Source organism: Tetrahymena thermophila (genome assembly GCF_000189635.1).
Source record: "Tetrahymena thermophila SB210 genomic scaffold scf_8254691, whole genome shotgun sequence".
NCBI classification, from domain to species: Eukaryota; Ciliophora; class Oligohymenophorea; order Hymenostomatida; family Tetrahymenidae; genus Tetrahymena; species Tetrahymena thermophila.
This window is the reverse complement of record NW_002476457.1, coordinates 627,468-650,425: the sequence shown is the minus strand read 5'-3', so window position 1 is coordinate 650,425 and position 22,958 is coordinate 627,468. Positions and strand designations below refer to the sequence as shown.

Genomic DNA, 22,958 nt, shown 5'->3' with positions numbered 1-22,958 from the left:
TTGTTTTTATAATTCTTGATTAGCATTTTTATAGTAATGCCAATAAAAAATTAAAGAAATTCTAAAAACTTTAGCAGTCATTTTAGTGATTTATGATTGAAAAAATCAATTAAAATATTAATTATTTTTATATTGAATTTATTTGTTTTATAGGATTTATATTTATGAAACTTTTAAATTTGTGGTCAAGAAAAGAAAGGATTTAAAAAATAATGAATCACTTTATTATCTTAGTTAATAGTTAATTGACTTGACTATCTAAAAGCTAAATTATTTGAAATAGTTCAATTTCATTATCACTTTTTTACTGTAAATACTAAAAAATAATTGTTTTTTTAACTTTGATAAAGTGCATTAAAAATACTTGATAGTCAATAAATAAATAAATTATTTAGTTTAAATTTTTTATGATTTAATAAAAATAAAGTAAGTAATTAAGTAACTAAATGAGTATATTGAAGTAAAATAGAGTTGTTAAAAAATTGTATTCAAATAAATATAATTAATTTTATTATTTAATTGAAAGATCACATATGTATGTTTCACTCCATCTTTCCATCCATTTATCATACAACTTTTTATTCTTATTAGTCAGCTTCTTCGTCAAGTATAAGCTTGTCACTTTTTTTAATGAATTCGATAAGAAGTTATTAAAAGTTTTCAGGAGTAATTATCTTTCTCTTATCAACAAAAACATTTTCTTCTTTTACATTAACTTGTGATTGCCTAGATTATATGCTATTTTAGGACCCAATTGATCTCTAAGAACCTGCTGCTTGGCTTCTAGATTCCGAAACCTACGAACCAGCTTAGCTACTAGCAACCTTGGAGCTTCCATCAGCTTTTTACCTTTTTTATCTTTCCTTTCTTTCTTTTTCTTTTTTGAGTTTTGCTTATTTTTCTTCTTTTGTCTCTATTTTAAGAGTGTATTTTTAGTTGAATCTAAAAGTTTTGCTTAGTACGTCCTATAATTTAAAGTACTGCATATTATCCACTGTTCCTATTTTTATCTTATAAATTTAGGAGGTATTTTATCTGAACTTTAAGTAGTCTTGCATTTAGTATGTTCTGAACAAACTTGGATGGGCAAGCCAGGCTTAACTCAAAGAACCGTATAAACTTAAAAATGTGGTAATAATAACCTAAATATTATTAAAAATAAATATTAATCTAATAAGAAATAAACAATAAATATTTTTACTCTTAAGTTTGTAAAAGATGTTATGCTTTCAGCAGAACTCTTTCTAATGTTATAGACCAAAAGAATAGAAATAGTAGGAAGATCGAGATAAATTAGTTTTTAGAATTTTGTGAGTAAAATTTAAGGAATTTTGACATTATTTAAAAAGTTTGGAATGAAAAACCCAGTAAGCTAAATTGTTGAAGAAGTCGAAAATCTATCAAGTAGAGAACTAAGTGCCATAAAATCAAGTTACTATCCAATTTAAGTAAATAAGTTGATAAATGCTGTATTATGTATTGATTTTGATAAAGACTATTTTTTTAACCTGTAAATAGATATCATATTTATCAAAGCTGGTATAACAGTCCACACTATTTAAACATGCAAAAATATCAAAGCTACCAATCCTATTTATTTTTAAAATAAATAAATTAAATAATTTAATAATTTATGTGAACAGTGATTTATTTCTAATTTGTCATTTATTCTTTAAATTTATTTTTAGCAATAATAATTAAACTTTTTAATTCATTTATTTACCTAGATCCTCAGCTGTTTTACAAAAGTAAATGTTGTGGGAAAAAACCATATTTGAATAAACGCTGTATCGGAGCATGAATGAATTATACAGCAGCAAGATCACAGAAATACTTTTCATTGTGAATATTTTTTTTGAGACAATGATATTTTAAATATCATACAAAACAAAAGCTTCCAAAACAACCATCATAGATGTAAAAAATAAAAATGGTGTATCGTATTAAACAGGATATTTACCACAGCTATATTTGGATTCGTATTCAGGTAAATAATAACGAACTAAAAAGAAAGGATAAAGAACAGTAAGTCCAATTATAATTACAAATATGTTAATCCAAAAAAGAAGATCTACATACTTTACTATATGCCTTTCCTTTACTCTATTGTTAGTAATTTCTTCATAAATTTTGTCAAAATTCTTTTTTAATGGACTTTTGATATATTCAGCTAGCAATCTTCCTTGCCTTCTCAAAAAATCCTATTTTAAAATAAATAAATAAATAAATTTAATGCAATTTTAAAAGATTTAAAAATATACAGTTGAGCTTTTTTTATTTTTATTTCTTGCTAAGAAAATATCTAATTAAGCTACATCTTCATCAAAATAAAAATCAGTATTTTCTATGTTCTCTGGTACCATTTTATCAAATTCAATAATTTATTGGTTTTCAATCTTTTTTTTCGAAGATTTTCTAAATGAAGCCATAATTTTCTTAATATAGTATTAAATTTTGAAACTTAAAAGCATAATTAAATGGAAAGCAGTTAATGGGAATAAGATCAAGCTAATAAATAAGATTGTTATTTTATTCTTTTTCCATGTGTCTTTAACTATTAAATTAATTGCATCAAACAAACCTAGATTCACAATATTTTGCACTATCATACGAGCATCTACAACTTAAGAGAGCCCTCCTCCACATTCTTCAAGAGCTTTCTTGTAAGCTTTCTAAAGATTTCTGAGTCTCAGTACTTTATCTTTAAAAGTTTTGTCTTATTCTAATTTTTTTACAATTTTCTTATCCAATGATTGCTACTCTTCTATAAATAAGAACTTTAAATCTTAGCTCTCATATTCTTTTTGATCTCTCTCATCTTAACTTATTTCACTCTGGTAATCTAACTTTTACTGTTAAAAAATAAAAACATGAATGATTAATTATTCACACAATTTGAAAAATTTTATTATTGAAAGCTATCAAAGAATTATGTTTGTTTAAGGAGTTTCTTAAAAAATATGTTGATAGAAAAATCCAGTTAATTTTTATATTTTCTGATTTATTTATTATAAAAAGGTATACCAAAAATCCTCGTAAAGTAAGGTGCTTTAAAATGTTTTTACAATATATATTTTTGGAGAATTAAAAATTTAAATTTAACATTTTATAATTTTGATTTTTGTAATTGCTTCATTTATGAGAATACCCAATAATTAATATTTTTTCATATCAAATTAAAATTTTTAAAAATGAGCTGATTAGTAAAATGTTAATTGAATCTTGTAATGTAAATAAATAAATAAATCAATCAATCTTTACCAATTCTTTTTGAACTTCATCAAGTTCAATTTTCTCTTTACTCAAATCGTCTTCTTAATTTTTTTATTCTTCTTCTTCATCAAAAAATTTAGGTATATTTGGATCAAACATCTATAAATTCAGCTACTAAGGATTTGCTACATGATTCTCTGCACTATCTAAATCTTCTATTGAAGGTCTCTTATTAAAAGGAACTATTTTATTATCAGTGAGAGCATTTAATTTCTTTTTATTCTTTTTAATATAATGGGCTATTTCTTTTTTATATTTTTTGACAACCCACACAGCTTCAGTCATGATACTTCTTTCTAGCAGTTCTACTTAAAGCCTAAGATGATCAGCATCATTACCTGTTGCACTAATAATAATCTTAAAGCCCTCTGGGATACGATTAACTATACTTGAAAATAAAAACTTTAAACCAAAAGGTGATAAACGACGATTTTATGATAGGTCAAGTAAATTGAGATGAGTCAATTTACCATCATCACCTAGAATTAGAGAGAACTTTTCTGCGAAATCATCACTAACATTTAACCCTCTTAAGTTAATTTCTCTTAATTACTTAAGGCGCTCTTCAATTAAATAACTCAAATGCTCAAACAGTTTATCATCTAAGACATGATCAGGATTAATAACACCACTAATCATGTCATCTTCTTCTTTTTCCTAAAACTAATTTTTAACTTTTGAAGATCTATCTTTACCTTCCTTTAGCTCTAGTATATTCTAATTAAGCTTGATCCAAGGTTAGATGTGTTGAGATATGTAATAGTTGAGACCATAAATGTTCAGATGATTATTCTCGCCTAAGTTAAGAGCTTCTATAAAAGAAAATAGATTCTCAATTTCATAATTATTATCACGCTTATTAGTATCAAGTAGCTGTATTTCAAACTCCAAAACATCAATTTAGTTATCTAAATCTTTGTATTTCTAAGTAAATTCATTTATTTTTTTATCTTCATTTTTCAGATCTTCACTCATTAAGTGCAGCTTAACAAGCTCTTTATGTAGTTTTAAAGCAATTGGGTTATTATAAATACGAGAAGTATTAGATTGCAAAGTTAATTGAGACATTTTGATTTCATCAAATTAATGTTTTATTAATTTTAAAGTTTTTTCTTTCTTAGTTTTTGTTTTCTTAGAAAACTTGGAGGCAGTCTATGCAACACTCATTCTATGTTCCATATTTTTTCTTTTTTTATGTGATAAAGGAGTATGAGACTAAGATTCATTTTCCTAAGAACTCATCAAGTTATTCTCTTCATTTATAGTATTTTAATGGGCATTTATGGTTTTATTCTCTGACTGCTAAATTGCTGCATTTGCCTTTTTTTAAATACAAAGAAAACATTTATTTATTTATTTATTTATTTATTTATTTATTTATAGTTGAATAATGAAAGTCTTACAGAATTAATATAAGAAGAATCTTGAGGAAGAACTATTTTTTTATAAATGTTATTTTATTATTTTAAGTCATCTTCTAGTGATAATGCTCCTTTTAAGTTATCTTTTTCATTTGTACTTCCAAATTTTAACTTTTATATTGTTTAGTAAGTTTGCATTTTGCTTGTTGTAGTTTCTTAGCCTTCTTATTGTTCATCAACTTTATCGTTTTCATCAATTTTTTCGTTTTCTTCTGCTTTTTCATTTTCATCAGCTTTTTCATTTTATTGGCTTAAAATGTTTTAATCTATATCTTAATTCTTTTCATCGCTTATTCTGTCACTAGCTTAATCATTATCTCTCTTTTACTCTTTATTATTTTCATTATTATTAAAAATTAAATTATTTTAAAAAAATAAAAATAAAAATTAAATAAAAATAAATTTATTATACCTTATTCTCTTTGACTTTAATTATCCCCATTTGACAAAAATTTATTTTCTTCATCTTTTATTTCATCTTATTTTTGTTTTTGCTAAAAATCTTCTCCATCACTCTTTACGTCTTCATTTTATTAAGAATTCAGATGTTATTCTTCATCATTTTCTTATTCAAAATTATTTATTTCTTGATCTTCTTAATCTATTTTTTCATCACTTTAATTTTAATTATCTTCTTCTTCTTCTCCTTCTCCTTCTCCTTCTTCATTTCCTTCATTTTATTAATCTTCATCTTCTTCATTTTCCTCATTAAGTTCTTTTTCAACTTAATCTAAATATTCCTAATCTTGTTATTCTTCTTTTTCATGTGAAGCGCTTTATTCTAAAAGCTCAAGATTCTGTTTCCTTTATTCTTGATTGAAAAGCTCACGCTCATTTAGCATGAATTCACTATCATCGTTTAATTTTTTTTCAACTTCTCCATCATCAAAAGGATCATTTTGAGGTAAAAATTCTTCTTACTAAGGAGTTAAAAGAGGAGAGTCCATTTTAGAGTCACCACTCTTATATTTTGATTCTTTTAATGTTAATTATTTTTAAGGTGCCAACTGCTCTTATTACTTTTTCTTCTTTTGGTCAATCTTACTTTGTGGAACTTTCTTTCCTACTGCATTTAAAATTTTTGTATATTTTCTATCTTTAAGTCTTTACAGTTGTTTCTCCATCTTTTCTTTTCTTCTTTAAATTTATAATTACTTTTTTTGTGCTTTCTTTTTCGTTACTAAAAGTAGCTATTTAAGTTATTCATCATTTTCTTTCAAAATGTTCTTTTATTTTAATTTATCACTTTCAAGTGCCAACTGATAAATCAAAGAAAGAGAAGACGCGCTAATTCTCTTTTAAAATGTTTCATTTAGAAGGTACATCAGTCTTATAGATGTTGGTATATTTTTTTACTAAAGTATGTGATTAAATCCATATTAAACTAAAGGGAATTTTTCAGGCTGTAGATAATGAACACTTCCATATTCTTTGCATATTTTTTCTATATGATTATCGTTGACAGCTAGCTTCATGTAATTAGGTAAATTTTGCATCAATGCAGTTATATCTAAATTAAATATGATCTTCTTAATGATAAATTCGAACATTTATAGTAGTTCATGATTATTAGATTAATTTATTTTTAAAATAAAATCAAAATTTAAATATTTAAAGTTGTGCTTAAAGAAGTCGCATTCAAAAAGATTCTTTAAAAATTGTTTTTATTGCTTCGCTCTACTCAAAGGGAGATTATCCAAATACTTGTTTAATTAAAACCTTTTCAATAAAATAATAAAGTTAAAATAAAAAAATATATTTGCAAATATTATTTAAATTTATTGAAAGAATTAAAAAATAAATTATTTTATAATTTAGTAATATTCTCCAAATTAAGAATTTAATTTTTATATTAAATAAAAAAACTTACCATGGCTTGAGATCATCACTTAGAAGGATGTTAAAAGTGACACTGTTTTTAATCTCAAAGCAGTCTTCAAAGTTAATAAAGTGCAGTAAATTTGATTATTTGAGTTTTTTGATTTTGACAAGATGATAACTATCTGCTGTGGTTTTTCTTAAGCTAATTTCTCTTAATCCTTTAAAAAGACTTAAGAATTCATAAAGATTGTCTTCGTTGATAGAATTCTTTTGCAAAGCTTAAATCTAATGAATTAATTATTTTTTATCAACATCTTTTTTATCGTTTTCTTCATTATTTTTTTCTCCTTTATCGTCATCATTTCCTTATCCATCCTCATTTTATCCTTGGTTTTCTTCTTAATCTCCACCTGCTCCTGCCATAGCTCCGCCATCTTCTAATTTATTATCCTATTCATTTTTATTCTTATCCTTATCTTTATCATCATCTTCTGCTCCATCTTTATTATTTTCTTCTTAATTTTCTTCCTAATTCATTTCATCAAATTCATCTTCTTTAGTTTTCTTTTTGTTTGTTCTAAGGTCGTTAATCTATTTAGTTAGAGAATCTTTACTGATAAGATGTTGATTTCCAGAAAAATCAAGATAGCTAACATTTTCAGGAATCTCTTTATCTACTTTAATAACTTCAGTTAGTTCTTGTATTTACTACAAATTTAAATTTGGTAAAATCCAATTAATGACTGTTTCAGCTAAGTTAGTATTTTTTGTATGACTGAGCAGAGTCTTAGCTTCTTCCAATCCAAATTAGATATCTTATTTGAATTGTATTTCTTTTAAGTTTTAAATGAATAAAAAGAAATCTCTTATTTTTGTCGAATTTTCTGGGAATGACTTAATTATCAGTTTTTACAACTAAAGTAGAGGCATAAAATCTTTTATTTTATCCATAGTCTTTGTAATTTATTCTATGATTTCTCCTGCTATTTCTTTACTTACACTGTCTGGAATTTCTAGCTTATTTAAGAAAAAGCATGCACTCTTATTTAATAATATTGCTTCATAAACAGAACCATCTATACTTGCTAGGTTCTTTTAAAGTAGATTAAACACTTAAGTCCAATCAAAGCCATAAAATGGCTAAGTAAATAGCTTCTAAAAATGAACTGATTCAAGTTTTTTAAAATCAATTCTATCATTTTAAGCCAGATTTGAATTAAACCTCACATTATCTTATTTAAATAAATTCAAAAGAAAATCATGGTCTTCTACATGCTCAATTATTTTTATCATTGTAAGTCTCTAAATTCTATTGATATTCAATTTTTAAAAGTTCAATTTAAATTTTTTTCCTTTTTATAGTGTATCGCCAGATTAGGAAGATTAATTATTAGATTGTTATGATTGCTATTGTTTAGAATTGGATTATTGATTATCAATACTCACCTCTGCAAGTTTAGGAATGAGCAAATAATTTAGATATTAGAAATAACTAGAATTTTAAAGTATATCAAAATATTCTTCATCTACCTCTGTTTAAGCTACCAAACTTTAAATATCAAAACTACGAGAGAATATGTCTGACTTTATGAGCAGTTTTGCACACTTTAGAGATATGGGTAGGACTGTAACTAATTGTTTAATTCCAGAAAAGCACTTACTCTCTGCTAGCTTTGTCAAAAATAATTCCTACTTTTCTATATTTGATGCTCTATCAATTTCATTTTTATCATCACTTTATGATTCTCTGATGTCTATTTTGTAAGCTGAAAATTACATTTTTTTTGCAAAAATCCTTTCAATTTGATCTTTGTCTATAAATTGCAAGTAAATGATGAAATGCTCTTAAATTTCCATGTACTTACTGTTTAAGAAGATATTTTGTATTCTTTAATTTATTGTATAATTTTCAATAAAAGAGTTGATGTTGAAATAATAAGGCTTTATGTACTATTAGTTAATCACTCTAGATAATTATTAACCTGTTTTGTCTGTTAAATGACTTTTTTCATTAAACAGATCAAGTATTTTCACTGTTTTTAAATTTAAAAATTTCATGTCTTTTTATGAAAAAACACTATCAAAACCGAAATTGTAAAATTTCATGTGTTGAATGCAACTCAAATCTTAAATTTGTCTAAATACATTCTAAAAATCGACAAATCTAATCAAAAATTAAAAGTAAGTTAGGTCTAATGTAGTGTGACGCTTGTTATACCATTCTCTTGTCTTAAGGAAATATTTTTCAAATAGTGAATTTAATTTAGGAATATACTCTTCCCAAATATAGTAAGTTAATTCCTATTTATTCTTGAACTAATCCTTATTCGAATTATCTTATAATTACTTTAGAATTTCTTGCTGTTCCTCATCTAAATCATCGAAATCATCATCTTCTTCTTCATCATCCATTTCTTATTCAGCATATTCTATTAAAAATGGTTTCACTTATTCTATCAATTAAATAAATATATCCTCAAAGTCAAATCTAACACTAACATGGCGCTTCTTTACTGCTTACAAAATGTATTCTATCTCACTTATATGTAATCCTTTATTGTTATTAATAATAATTTTATCTAGATTAAAGAAGTTATTCTTCTAAAATAGGCTCTAGCACTTAGTCTTTTCATTGAAATCTTATTCCTGCTTAAAATAGTTAAGAATTTATTAATCATTCTCAGTTTTTGAGCTCATCAGAGTGCAAAATGAGAAATTGATTGTTTTCAAATTTCCTACATACTTACTATTAGCAAATGCTTCCCAAGCTCTTGGTTTTATTTTATCTGAATTTATTTATTTATTTATTTTTAAAGAAATTAATAGGGTTTGTCATAATTATAAAATATTTAGAATTAAATAAATTAAAATGCCAAGAAGAATAGAAATTATTAAATTATTTACATAAATCACTGAGATCGATTTCTTTGGAGTTCAAGAGATGAGGGAGTTATGCAATTTCAACAATAATTTAGTCATCAATAAGTTTCTTATTATCTTTTAAGAGAGATTCAATATCAAATTTAGGTTTATACTTTTACTTGAGCAGTATAATTAAATGCTAAAATTTTTATTTTTAGAGGTGTTAAATGAAAATATTATCTTGTTTAAATTTAAATTACTTCTTTGATTTCTAACGATTTTATAGACAGCTATTGTAGTCTAGGGAAGCTTTTTGATTAAGCGATAGTGATCCATACATCCTTATATTCTTCTGCATCTTTGACATCGTTAAGTGTAACTCTATCAATAAATCCTGTAAAACGAGAGAGTTTGAAGAGAGACTTTATTTAATTCATAAAGAGATTGCAATTATTTATTTCTATAAATTTAATGTTATTCATGTAGAAAGAGTTAATCATTGCTTGAATAAATTATGAAGTATCAACAACTTCTGGTTTTTTCATGAGATTTTCAATTTTTAAATTCATGCTCAAGTACTGTGCTCTCAAGAAATAATGATAAGACTTTACTAAAATTTTATCATCATCTTTGATAGATATTTTTTATAGTTTTGGTAAATTTTTAGAATTAGCCAGAGACACAAACGCATCTTCGCTGATATTTGTTGTGTTTAAATATATTTCCTTAATGTTAATGGCTTTTTGTGACTTAAATATTTTGATCAGCTTTTTTAATTGTTAAAAATTAGTTTACATAAAGTAATTTTAGAAATAGAATAAAAAATTAATTTTAGAAATAAAATAAAAAATTAATTAATTACAGAAGATGAAGTGCATTCTATTTTAGTAATATCAAGAGTAGTAAAATTCTAAAGGTATGGAGATTGGCTTAATTCGTATATCACATGGTCATCTAATTTGGAATAGGTAGATTCACAGTATTGTTTAAATAGATTTTAAATTCTAAAACTCATATTAAATGGAATTGTTGAAAGAATTTAGCACAAACTATTTTGTGTGACTTTAGTGCCCTCTATATTTAGATCTACTAGATAGGGGAATTTTTTTATTTCTGCAAACTGCTTCAATTTCATTTCTGTTTATTTTTTCTTGAGCTCTTTGTTTTACATCATTTCTGATAGTTTAGTAGTTTAATTATTCAATTTTATTTGCTAAAAGCTAGATATTATTTCATCTGTTGACACATCAAAAAGCATATTCTACATTTAAATTAAATTATAAAATAAAAAAATTTTACACAATATATTAATCTTACAATAATATGCTCATCTCTTATCTATTGGATGTTTTTTACTGATACATATGTGATATAGTTATATTTACCAACGATCGAATCACATAATTTAGAGAAGAGATTACCAGAAATATCAGTATTGTCAAGTACCAGCTTTAAAAGTGTTTAGTTATTAATGAGTTTGTTCAGTTGCAAAATATATTTATAATCTAATGCCGTTAAGTATTCGTAAGTCTCAAATTAAATTGAATCTTTCACTTGTTAAATTTTAGATTAAAGATTTTATGTCAGCAATTTAATTGCTGGAACACCTTGATACTCACTTGGAATTGAAATAATTTTAAAGCTAAACTTTTCACAAACTTTTTAGATGTTCACTTCTTTTGGATTCCATTCAAAACAATTTTTAAGAGCTTAGTAGTTTTGTTTTCTAAAGTTTAGATATATGTATTTCAATTCTTTAAATGTATCACTCTCTTTTGCAAAACATTCATTTATTAGTTAAATAAGAGTTTCAGATTAAATTTATGGGAATATTTCTAGCTAGATGTAGGATTTTTTAAAAATATAATCTCTAATTTCTTTGTTAGCCAAGTGCTTCAGAGTAGCAGAAAGTCTTCTCTGCTTGCTCTATAACATTTCCATCAAATCAAAATTATCAGAACAAAACGTTTTCCAGAATCTTAGTTCACTAAATTTTTAATCCGTAAGGTTATATGTATTCTCTATCCACATATATTTCAGACCTTTCGGGAAAGGAGTTTTATCAATTGACATAAAATTATCAAACTCTTCAGCTTCAATACCTGTATTTGCCAAATCTAATTATTCAATAGTATCTTATCTTGAGCTATTTCCGATCAGACGCAGTCCTTTCGAAGTGATTTTTGAGTACTAGAAGTTAAGCTATCTCAACTAATTAAAATGATAAATAAATAAAAAAATAAATAAATAAATAAATAAATAAATAAAAGTATAGAAGCGTCTATCTAACATTGAAATAAACCAGAAATAGTAGTAAAGAATAAAAATGGAAATGTTATTACCTCTTGATCAGTGAATTTGTATAAAATGAGAGATACGATTTCGTCATCTACCTCATAGTAATATTATGATAGTAAACTTTGATATTTGAAAGAATAAAAATCTGTTAAAAGAATATATTCAAGAGATTTTTTTATTTTTAGGTTTGGGCACTTTTCAAAGAAAATAATTTATAGACTTTCTCTAAGATAAACAGATGCACAAATTGCAAGGACAACCTTTTCTGTGAGCAAGGTGTAAGAGATATCTATTTCTTTTAGATTCTTGATAATTTAGGTGCTTAAGAAGAACCTGCACATAGAATCATCATTAAGGATCTTATTATATGCCAAGTATAAGTACTCAAATATATCTTTAAAATTAGGGAATTCTTAGCTTGCCTAGTTTTGATCTTCTTAATTCTCTTCTTAGTTTTTAAATCCTTTATTAAGGTTCTTCATTAAGCTATCTTTTTAATTTGAAGCCTTCTTTTCATTTCTTCCATCTACTTCCTCTTGAAGAGACCACTTTTAATCACACAAACTTAAAGAATCAAAGAATTTATTATCTATATTTAATGCAAATCTCTTGATAAAGTAGTCATATCTGAATTTTTTCAAGCTGTTTGCACTTAAAAATAAGTCCTATACAAAGCTTCCTATAAATATTTCATTTAATTTAGTTGGCTTATTAGAAGTAAGAATCTTATGTTGGTATTAATCTTTTAGTTCTTTGCAATGTTAGGCAAACACCACTGGTGTCATTTACATAGCTGATGCATATGGAATTTTATCCATATACTTTTTAGGTTCTTCAGAAGGTAATTTGTATTCTTCAATTTACTTCTCTTCGAATTAGATAGCTTCTTTTTGATCCTCTACAGAATATTAGTAAATAAACAATAAAGTTAACTTAATGTTAAATTTAAGCAATAATGCAATAAATCAATAACACATTTTTATTGAATACCCTAAAAACTCAGATTAATTCATATAAAAAAATAATTTTTTTGCTTTAAAACCCTACTTACATACTTATTAGTTAAATATTTTCGGGTTATGATCAAATTTATTGGTTATTAATTATATCTTTTATTATGTAAAAGCATTATTTTTCAAAATAAAAATTTGATATTTAAATAAGAAAGACTTAAAAATATTAATTAAAAAGATTTTTTCGTTTTTAAATTTAATTAATTTTTGTGAATGGTTGATTAGTAACTTGATATTTCAAATAAATATAAAATTAACTAAAAAATTACTTGTTAGTTGATTCATAATATCTTAGTAAGAATACCTCACATTAAATTCTTAGTAACGCTATTTTATAAAATGGTATTAATTAAATTAACTAAACATTTAAATCTAGCTATTCTTACATTGTTATCAATTATGAGAACTTCTAAATGACAACCATCATCATCTTTTGACATGTTTTTAATTACATTCCACTACATCATACTATAAACATATGAAAGACCTTAGATACTAATATAAGAAGTTTTTCTTAGGTCAATTGTTTTAATTAGTAAGCTCTTTGAAACTATTTCTTACATAATGTTGTTCACTTCTTTATCTTGAGAGAGTGAACCTTACAAACTAATTTCCTAAATAAATAAAAGAATTGTTAAATTATCTTATTATTTTAATACTTTTTTTAATTAAAAATTAATTAAGAATCAATGTGTCATAATAATTTTAAATAATTACTTTGATTTAACTTATAAGTATTTAATAAAAGATATTTTATTCCATGTAGTATTTTTAAAATTAAAATTTTTGATTTAAAGATAAATAATATATTATTATTCTTATATATTTACTTTGATAGTTTTTTTTCTGTCTGAGTATTTTAATGTGTCTATGACTCTACCACTAACTAATGAAGGATTAGAGTTGAATAGATAGAAAAGATCAAGATTATAGAGCATCCTAGAATCAACTAAATAAGATATACCTCTTTCACTAATCTTTTTGCAGTTTGTTAGAATAATTCTCTCTAAATTGCAAAAATTCTCTGTAACAGCTAAACTTTAGAGAGCCTTATCTGAAATCCAGGTAGAAGATACATTTATAGTTCTTAATTTCAATCTTTTTTCACGACCCTTAAAGCAAAGATACTTAAATCCGATATCAATATTTTTGAATCCATTGTCTGACAAATCAAGATAATCAGCATTACACATGTAAACAGACTATGCCATAGCTTTCATAAGATCTTCATCAATCAGCATTTTTAATTCACAAATACATCCTAAATCAAACCCTTCATTTAGTTTCTCCATTTTGCAAAGTAAATGAAGCCCTTGCTTACTTACATACAAACATCCCTTCATACCAATGTATTAAAGTTTTGAAAAAAGCGAGTGATGGCTACTTTTTAATTAACTGTTGTAAATGTACTCGAGCTATGCATCTCCAAATTATGTATTTCTTACATTCAACCTCATAATAAATTTCATCCAATTTGATGAGAGCAAAGTTTAAAACCCTGTCTATGAAAGGAATTAATTATTTTCTAAATTAAGCTCTCTAATATTTGTTGATACATTTTTTGATTCTAAATTCTTTTTTAAATCTTTCATAAACAATAAACTTTCATCTTAAATCTTTTATCCTACTTCATTCAGTAGTAATTCTATTTTGAATTTTGTCTTGTTTATGATGTGTCTTAAATCAGAGTTCTTTCTCTATTTAATTATTTTTGAATAATTATTTATTAAGAATTCCAAAACTTAATAACTTAAACTCTCTCAAATTTCAAAGTAAATATAAAATATAAATATATGCTCAAATATTGATGATTTTAGCTGAAAAATTCAGAATAGAACCTCAAAAATTGATATCTAGTTAAATGAGGTTATATATTATTTCATTTAAAAATTTCTTGATCGAAGAAAATTGTTTGATGTTTTAGGTTTTAATATATTATTAAAAAAAAGTAAGAAAAAAATTTTTTTAATGAATTAGAACAGTAGATATAGTAGAGAATGGGGAAAAAAGAAAAATAATTATAAAGGATAAAAAAGTAAATTTAGACTAAAATAATTAATTACAAAGACATCAAGTATCGATGAGTCAACAAAGTGAGCCTTGGCACATTTAATAAATATAAAGTTCTTCATTTTGAAATCTTCAGATTTCTTTTCAGAGTTAACTGAAATCCAAAATTTCAGTAAATTTTAAACAAAAACATTAGTGATTCTTGTATCGTTAATGTTAATGATTTCTAGGTTTTTGAAAATATCTTTTTAGATCTATGGATTTTCAAAGCTGAATTCATTTAGAACTAGTCTTCCCATACTATTTAGGTTCATTTCAAATATGTTTTATACCATGTGCTATAGATTGACAATAAATTAATTAAAGACATCATCTGTAACTAAATGAGAGCAATCTTATAAAATTTAAAAAACATCAAAATTTTCACAAACCTTTCTCTGTTTATTCTAATCAGATTTAAAAATATCTAAGATTCCTCCAAAATTAAAATTAAATTTGGACTTAGATGAATTATCCTTGCTTGATTTCTTTGATTTTTTCATCATTTCTTTTTCTTTCTTTTTTATTTCCTCTTTTCTCTTCTTTTACTATTCTAATTCATCTTTCATTCGTTTTTTCTCATTTTCTAGCATCTCTTGTTTCTACTCTTCGCTTACTTGGAATCTCTTTGTGAATATTTAAGCATAAGATTCATTTGCTAATCCATCTATCATTGACTCAATACCTCTAGTTGTGAGTTAGTTGCAGTCTTTGATACTCATATACTACAAGGTTCTTAAGAGTTTATTGTTTTAATCACTAAAAAATCTAGCACATGCTTCGTCATCAAAATTAGTTCTTTTCAAATCAATATAAACCAGATTCTTTTCAGGTAGCATCCTTAAATTAGATAACTCTTTGGAGGATGCTTTAATTGTATTAATCTTTAGCTTGCATAGCTAAGAAAAATTATCATAGAAATATGTTATAAATCTATTCAGAGAATCATCAAACAAATTTGTTTAGCTCATGTCTAGTATTTCCAAGCTAGGCAGCTAAACGTATTTAAAGAATCCTCTTATTTTAAACCCTCTTATCTGTTTGCACGATCTGATGGATAGATGTCTCAAGTTTAAATGAATACTTTCTGCCTCTTATGCTTCTAAAATAGAAACACTATTTGACTTATCATAAGCTTTTCGCTTATGAGAAACCCAATATTCTTGTAAACTATTTTCTTTAGATTAAGACGATTCTAATAAAATGTCTATAAATTTATTACAGACTTTAGTATTCGAAAGATCAATATAAGCACATCTGTTAAGTAGTCTATGCTTAAAGAGTTCTTCAATCAAAGCAGAATTGACAAAGCTGCAATCAGAAAAATCTAAATGGACAATAGAGGGACTCTTTTTACTAATTAGCTTAAGTTTTTAATAATCTTTATGCACATCTCCGCTATTATTTAACTACAATTAATCTCTCTAAACTAATTAACTTTCTTTATCTTGGTATTCATTATCATTTATTAGTCCAAGTTGACTCAATTACTACCTTATAAAGAGATTTCCTTTAAAATTTAAAAATAAATTAATATTTAATTAATTTTAAACTTTTACTTTTATTTTCTAAGATGTCAATAATAAAAGTTGAAATTTAACAATTTATGCAATCCATATTTTTCATATTAATGCATCTCAAAGTATCTATTTAGGTCAAATATTTTAATCCTTTCAGAGTAATCTTTTATTTTTTAAATATAAAATTAAATAGCTGCTTTAATATTTATTTTTTTATTTACTTATGTCTTGGAAACGTCAATTTCTTGCAAGCTAAATGAAACTACAGAGTTATCTGATACAGTTGTACAGAATGAATCATCTATATTGGTTTTTGATACATTTAAGCTTTTCAAATTTTAAAGCCTAGTACTTATAAGTAAAGTTTTTAACTCTTTCATGTCTATGAAGCAACCTTTGAAACTAATAACTTGTATCTTAGAAAGGCAGTCCATATGTCTTAAATTTATTAAACATTTAGATGTGATGTTGCAATATTTTAACTTTAGAATTTTAAGTTCTCTCAAAGAATAAGGAAACATATTATTAAATGTGATGTTAGCGACTAAAGAATCCTTAGCTTCTTTTTTATCCTTCCTTTACTTCGCACTAATATCGAATCCATTATAAGAAATTGTTTTAATATTTGTATAATAATCAGAATTAAGAGGAAGACTATCGAAATCATGGCAGACACTATAATCAAATGATAGTCTTTCTAAATTGCTTTTGATATCTAAAAATTTTTCATCACTCTAGATAACTTCAGATTGTATTTCTTCTTCCTAATCCTAATCTTAGTTGCTCTCAGAATACTCGCTATCATTTTCATTTTCATTATCTGCTCTGTTTAGAATTTAATTCTTTTTAGCTTCGTTGTATAGCCCTATTTAAGATTTCTTAGTAAAATTTCTGAACTAAAGCATTTAATTTAGTATTTGCCCTTGTTCACCCTAAAGAATTGGATGCTTCTTTATTTTGATTTTTCTGAGTTATCTATCAAAAATATAAATTTATTTTTAAATATTTATTTTATTTACTTGTAATAAAAAAAATTAAAAAAAAAAATATTTTATAAAAATTGAATTAAAATAAAATAAAAATTTGCTTTTTAATTTTTTACTATCTATCTATTCTACATTTTTATTTAAATGAGAAAGAAAAAAATAACTTCACTAAATCATTTAAATTTTCCATTCAAAATAGTTGTAGAAATTTATATTATTTATTAATTGTATTTACTTATAAAACTATGAAGCTGCGAATTAGATGAGAGTAGTTGATCTTAAAAATGTGACTCCGATCAGAGAAAGACCGTTACCTTATTTTTTATTTTCTGGTTCTAAAAAAGAGTTATTATCCCAGTCTTTCAGGCAATCCAAAGCACTTGGGGAAAGATATTAACATTTTTTTAACTAAATTTCTACATTTATAAATGAATAGGTCTATTTAGTGCTAGATGAATTTTTGTTGTTTGGGTTCTATTTATAAGCAAGTTGTATTAAATTCGTTTTTTATAAAATATATTTACATCATCAACATGCGATTTCTATGCATTAATTTAATCTAATACATCTTATAGATTCTAATCACTAATAGGGCATTCTTCAACTGCGATAAACCCTAATTGCTTAAAGTCTACCTAATTGAAAAACTCTCTGATTAGTTAGTTCGAGCACTTCTTAATTGCTAAATAATTGGCATGATTTATTAGAAAGGTATCAGAGATTTTAGAAACCTCTGAAAAATCGATATGGTTTTTGAAAAAAAATTTAATTTTTTGGCATACGAAATTTTCATTAGCCTAAATTTCACTTGAAACTAATTCGCTTTCTCGCATTTTTTCATAAGCTTCATTTAATGTTGCCACACAATAAGTTTTTTTCTTTAAATTTGTTCCTAACTCTCCAATCCTAAAGTCCTATAAACATGAAAATAAGAATTAATTTTATTAATTTGCATAAAAAAAGATTTCATACCTACTCTACTGTTTAGTGATAGTAATCATAATCGAGAGCTGCTACCATGTCCTAAATAAAATATAATAATAATAATTATTTTATTAAAAATAAAATCAGGAAAAGGATAAAGATTATTTTGAAATATACATATTCACTGTCTATTTGTCTCTTGTAAAGGTAGAAAGCTATCTGCTTGTTGAGCTTTAAGACAACCTTTACATAAATTTTATTCATTCCAAACATATCTACTAATATAATAAATTTATGTTAGATTGAATAGCTAATATTTTGTAAGTAGAATTAATGTTTTTCTTAATATTATGTTGAGTTTGTTTAAATCAATAAGTTACTTAGTTATTAAAAAAAAATATTTATTATTATTGTTAAATTAGATCAACATTTGCATTTATTTTAAATCATAATGATACGAAATCTGCTTTTAACAAATATAATTTATATTTAAATTTACATTAGATAAAAAAAACAAAAACTCAATAGAAATAAGAAATTTTGAAATATTATTTCCATTATAGCTATGATGACTGCTGCATTGCTCTAACTAATTAAATTAAAAAAGTAAATTAAGGAATATATTTAAATTTCCTAATTCACTAAATAAATAAATAACTAGTTGCTTTAATTTCTCTAAATAAAATTTCTACAAACCTTGTTTTGTGTTTAGTTTCTTTCATGTGACAAGCAGCTAAAGTTTTTTTTACCTAAATTTCATCTTTTGTTTCTATAAGTTAGTTATAGGGATTTATAAAATTTTTTGAAAATATTTTTAGTGGTAATTTAGTAAGTATAAAAATAACTATGAAATTTAAGTTTTTAATTATTGATAAGTCCTAAATTTACCCAAATTTTGGTATTTTTTCAAATTTTACTTAAGAACTTTGTGTAACTAACATTCATTCTAATTATTCATGAATAAAAGTTGTCAATTTTTTTATGTAAATAAAGGAAATAAATTTTTTATGATATGAAAAAAAAAAATTAATATATCATTAAAATCAGTACTAATTTTAATTAATGTTAATAAAAGAATTGTGTTTACAAATTATAAATAAGTTAACAAATCTCATAATTATTAATTGACTTTTAGATTAAAAATAAACAAAAAAATATGTATTTATTTTTATATTTATAAACATCAAAACAAATTTTTATTTTATTTCAAAATAATTTTTGCTTAATTATTCATCAAAATTTCAGTTTTTTGTTTTTTAATAATTATTTTAGGCTAAAATTTGCTGTCAAGTAAAAATTTAGAAAAAATCAGTTAAATCTAAGTAATCAAATGACAACGATTTTTAAAAATCAGGCTGGTTTAAATTTACTATAATAATTGCTTCCGCTATTATTTATTCTTAGTTAGAATTAATTAGGACTACTTTGATTCATATTTTTTTTGAACGTGAATAATTACTTTGTATCATCCAAGACATTTGAGGATGAAAACTCATTTAAATTTATGCTAACGTTACCTCCTGTTACGCTTATTGCTTGATTAGTGTTTAAAGGACTCATTTATATTGCTCTATCCTAAGAAAACTTACTTTTAGAGGGAGTTACTGTATCAGAAAAAAATTTGACAGAATTATTTCCTTTAGATATTGGTGTATCTAAGCTTTGCATATCATTAGCGGCTTATTGTATTCTCTACTCATAAAGCTAAACTTCTTTCTAAAAATATTTTTTAATTGTGATCATTTCTCTACTTTTTATTAAGTATTCTATTCTCCATGCCTGCTTTCCTCTTGACTCTATTCTGTACATAAAGTACAAAGATATTATCACAACCCACAATATTGGCTGCCATGAAATAAAGTCAAATACAGAATTTATGTAATTTAAAGAGTTTATTTTTGATGAAATAGATTCAGCAACTGTTGTATTTATATCCAAAGGACCGCATATCTTTAAACTGTTTTAAGAATATTATTTTCCTTGAAAATATTCTGCCTAGACTTAATAGCACATAATAGCAAAATATATGAGAGATAATATGTTGCTCATTACATAAAATTTGACAAGTTTTTATTGTATAAATTATCTTGAAACGCTTGAGAAGTTTTAATATTTCAGTTTCGTAATGACCAACCAGTTGAAACCAAAAATAATTAAATGCGTTAGACAATTAAAAAGTGTAATCAAAGGAAAAATAGGAATGAGTATGTTTGTCATCATAACCAAAACAATGAGTTAATAGGAATCTTCAACTACTTTAAAAGGAGTCAATTTTCTGATTTGCTATTCTTTTTACTTTGTTCCAAATATCAATGCAAAAAAGTTTGGAATTACCATGCTAATTAAACACCATACTGCCTAAGCAAAATAAAGCGACAAAATTGAGTAAACAAGCTATTCAGATGTACATTCATATTTGGATGTTATATAAACAAAGTTATTTTGTAACCCTATCAATCTGAGATCTTAGTCTGAAAAGCTAAGAGGACTTAATTTCAAGCATGTATAAAAAAGTGCTAAAGAATGGATTAAATATTGTTTCCACACTTTTACATGGCAAGAAAGAGTGTATGTGTTCCAGTTCTCAAATTAAGTCATAAAATACGAAATCTAAGCTGAGACATAAGCTATGAATACACATGTAAAAGTAAAAACTAAAGGCATTTTTAGTATTATTGTTGATTGAAAAAAATCCATTTGATTTAAATAGTGAATCAAATAAAGTCCTCCAAGCACTAAGAATATTTATATTGCTATGACTAATATCCTTAACAGATATATCCAATTTCCATATTTTTTTCTCCTTTCTATAAGCTATCCAGTTAAACTCCAAGTCAAATGCACTCTTTACTTCAAAGCAATCTGTTACCTTTTCATAAAATCTATTTTATTTTATAAAAAAAAACATTTAGATTAATTGTTTAATTTAATTTATCTAATATCATAATAATATTTATTTATTTTTTTAACATATTGCTTGTATATTACTTAATTTATAGTATTGAATTTTTGAAGGTAGATAAACAGTTATTAAAACCAATTATTAATTAATTAATTACCATAGTTTCTTAGACGAAAATTGACGGAAGAAAAAACAAGTTTAAAATTTTCTAACTCTTTAAAGGATTAAGCTTCACTTTAAATTTCCTTTCTATGCATATGAGAAACTCTTTAGTAAAGTAAAAGAATACTGAGTATTATAAATACAATGAATATGGCAATATACACTGATAAGTTATTTTTGTTGTATTCATGATACATAAAAATCGCGAAAGGAGAATTCAAACTGATATCTGGCTAGTTTGATAAAATTTATATAATAATAAAAGGAAGAAAGAGTATGAAGAACACAAAGGAAGAATTAAAGTGCATAGCTATGCAACCAAAATGAAGTTACTCATTTTTAGAATAATAATTAAGAATTCGGTTAACATATCTACTGAGCGGATAATTATTAGTAATATAAGTTTTAGTTTAATTAAAGCAATTATACTTTTTTATAAGCGCTTGCTACAATTCATAAGGTAGATGAAATACTTATTCGTTTTAATTTTACTAATCTAGTGCTTATTCTAAAAAGCTTCTTCTCTCAAGATTTAGATTTAGAATTGAGCCTTTCCTCACTTTCAATTTTTCTTTTAACCTTTCTAACTAAGTTTTATGTTTCACAACTTTATTTTCTAAAATGTACTTTTAAGTATTTAGATACTCAATATCCTTTTATTTCTCTAATATGTCTTACTTTTTTTCTAAGTCAAGAGCAAGTACTTGTTATTATTGCTTTTCTAACTTTTACTCTAAATCTTCAATAACCAAATTTTACTAATCAAGTAATCTTGCCTTACTTTTCAAATCTTAAAGATTTTATGTGTTTACAACAGTTTTAGAAGGTCCTTTTTTTCTCTAAAACTACCTCTTCATTTAATAATCATCTTATTTGTTATTATCTTGAATAAAATCTCCTTCCAATTGTTCATCTCTGTTATCTTCTTCATCCTCATCTACATCAACTGTCTTTCTAAATTTTACAATACTAGTTGGTTTTCTCAATTTTGACCTGTTGTTCATATTAAAGTCATCTCTTTCACTATTATCTAGAACAATTTACACCTTTTTTTTTACTACTGAATCTCCTTCATTCTTTTTACTGAAAGTCTACTATCGTTTTTTTTTTCTTTTTTATCCTTTGTTTATTTATTTTTCGCTATTTAATGAAACACTTCTCTCACTTTCGCTATCACTTTCGCTTTCGCTTTCACTTTCACTGCTGTTAGAGGAAGAATCTTATTTTTTACTTTTACTTTTCTTTTGTTTTCTCATTGATTAGTAAATATTTACTTCAAGTAGAATAATTAATTTTCTGTTTGTAAGTTCAATTAAGAGGATAAGTCTTTTCTTGTAATTTAATTTCTTTAAAAAATTAATATAAATAATTTTTAATAGTAACTCATCACTCTCTTTGCAAATAGTTTTTTTAATATTATTTAATTAATTTTAGAAGAATATTTAAAACCAGTAATTTATAATAATATGCAACAAAAGAAATCTTAGTTTAGGTACTAAGCAATTTTAAAGTATTAAAACAAAATGTTTAAAAATTATTCTTAAAATCTATTTTTTTAAATTCTTGAATGTATTTTAATTCATAAATATGTTTTATAATAAAATTTATTTTACAAATCAAAATTAATTGAAAGAATTTATTTATAAATAATAATTTTAAAATAATTTATCAAGCCACTCTAAAATTATTTTGAAAGTTTATTTATATTTATTTTATTAAAAAATCAT

General features: G+C 24.4%; 2 protein-coding genes across 2 annotated transcripts; both read right to left on the bottom strand. All coding sequences in view use genetic code 6, as the record gives it.

Moving 5' to 3' along the window:
* Window positions 1-566: 566 nt before the first annotated feature.
* On the bottom strand, window positions 567-18,440 carry TTHERM_000324519 (transmembrane protein, putative; the record flags this gene model as incomplete). The annotated part of the gene is made up of 23 exons (XM_012796872.1): window positions 567-1,142; window positions 1,202-1,590; window positions 1,724-2,201; window positions 2,262-2,852; window positions 3,262-4,593; window positions 4,677-5,023; window positions 5,107-6,413; window positions 6,565-9,301; window positions 9,420-9,576; window positions 9,638-10,144; window positions 10,240-10,638; window positions 10,695-11,588; window positions 11,720-12,573; window positions 12,958-13,015; window positions 13,075-13,302; window positions 13,519-14,385; window positions 14,752-16,247; window positions 16,297-16,420; window positions 16,479-17,232; window positions 17,479-17,717; window positions 17,768-18,157; window positions 18,216-18,266; window positions 18,345-18,440. The coding sequence occupies 23 exons, from the start codon at window positions 18,438-18,440 to the stop codon at window positions 567-569; spliced, it is 14,871 nt and encodes a 4,956-aa protein (XP_012652326.1).
* Window positions 18,441-19,517: 1,077 nt separating this feature from the next.
* TTHERM_000324518 (transmembrane protein, putative) lies at window positions 19,518-22,814 on the bottom strand (the record flags this gene model as incomplete). The annotated part of the gene is made up of 2 exons (XM_012796871.1): window positions 19,518-21,049; window positions 21,227-22,814. 2 exons carry the CDS (start codon window positions 22,812-22,814, stop codon window positions 19,518-19,520), a joined length of 3,120 nt encoding a protein of 1,039 aa, XP_012652325.1.
* Window positions 22,815-22,958: the final 144 nt, after the last annotated feature.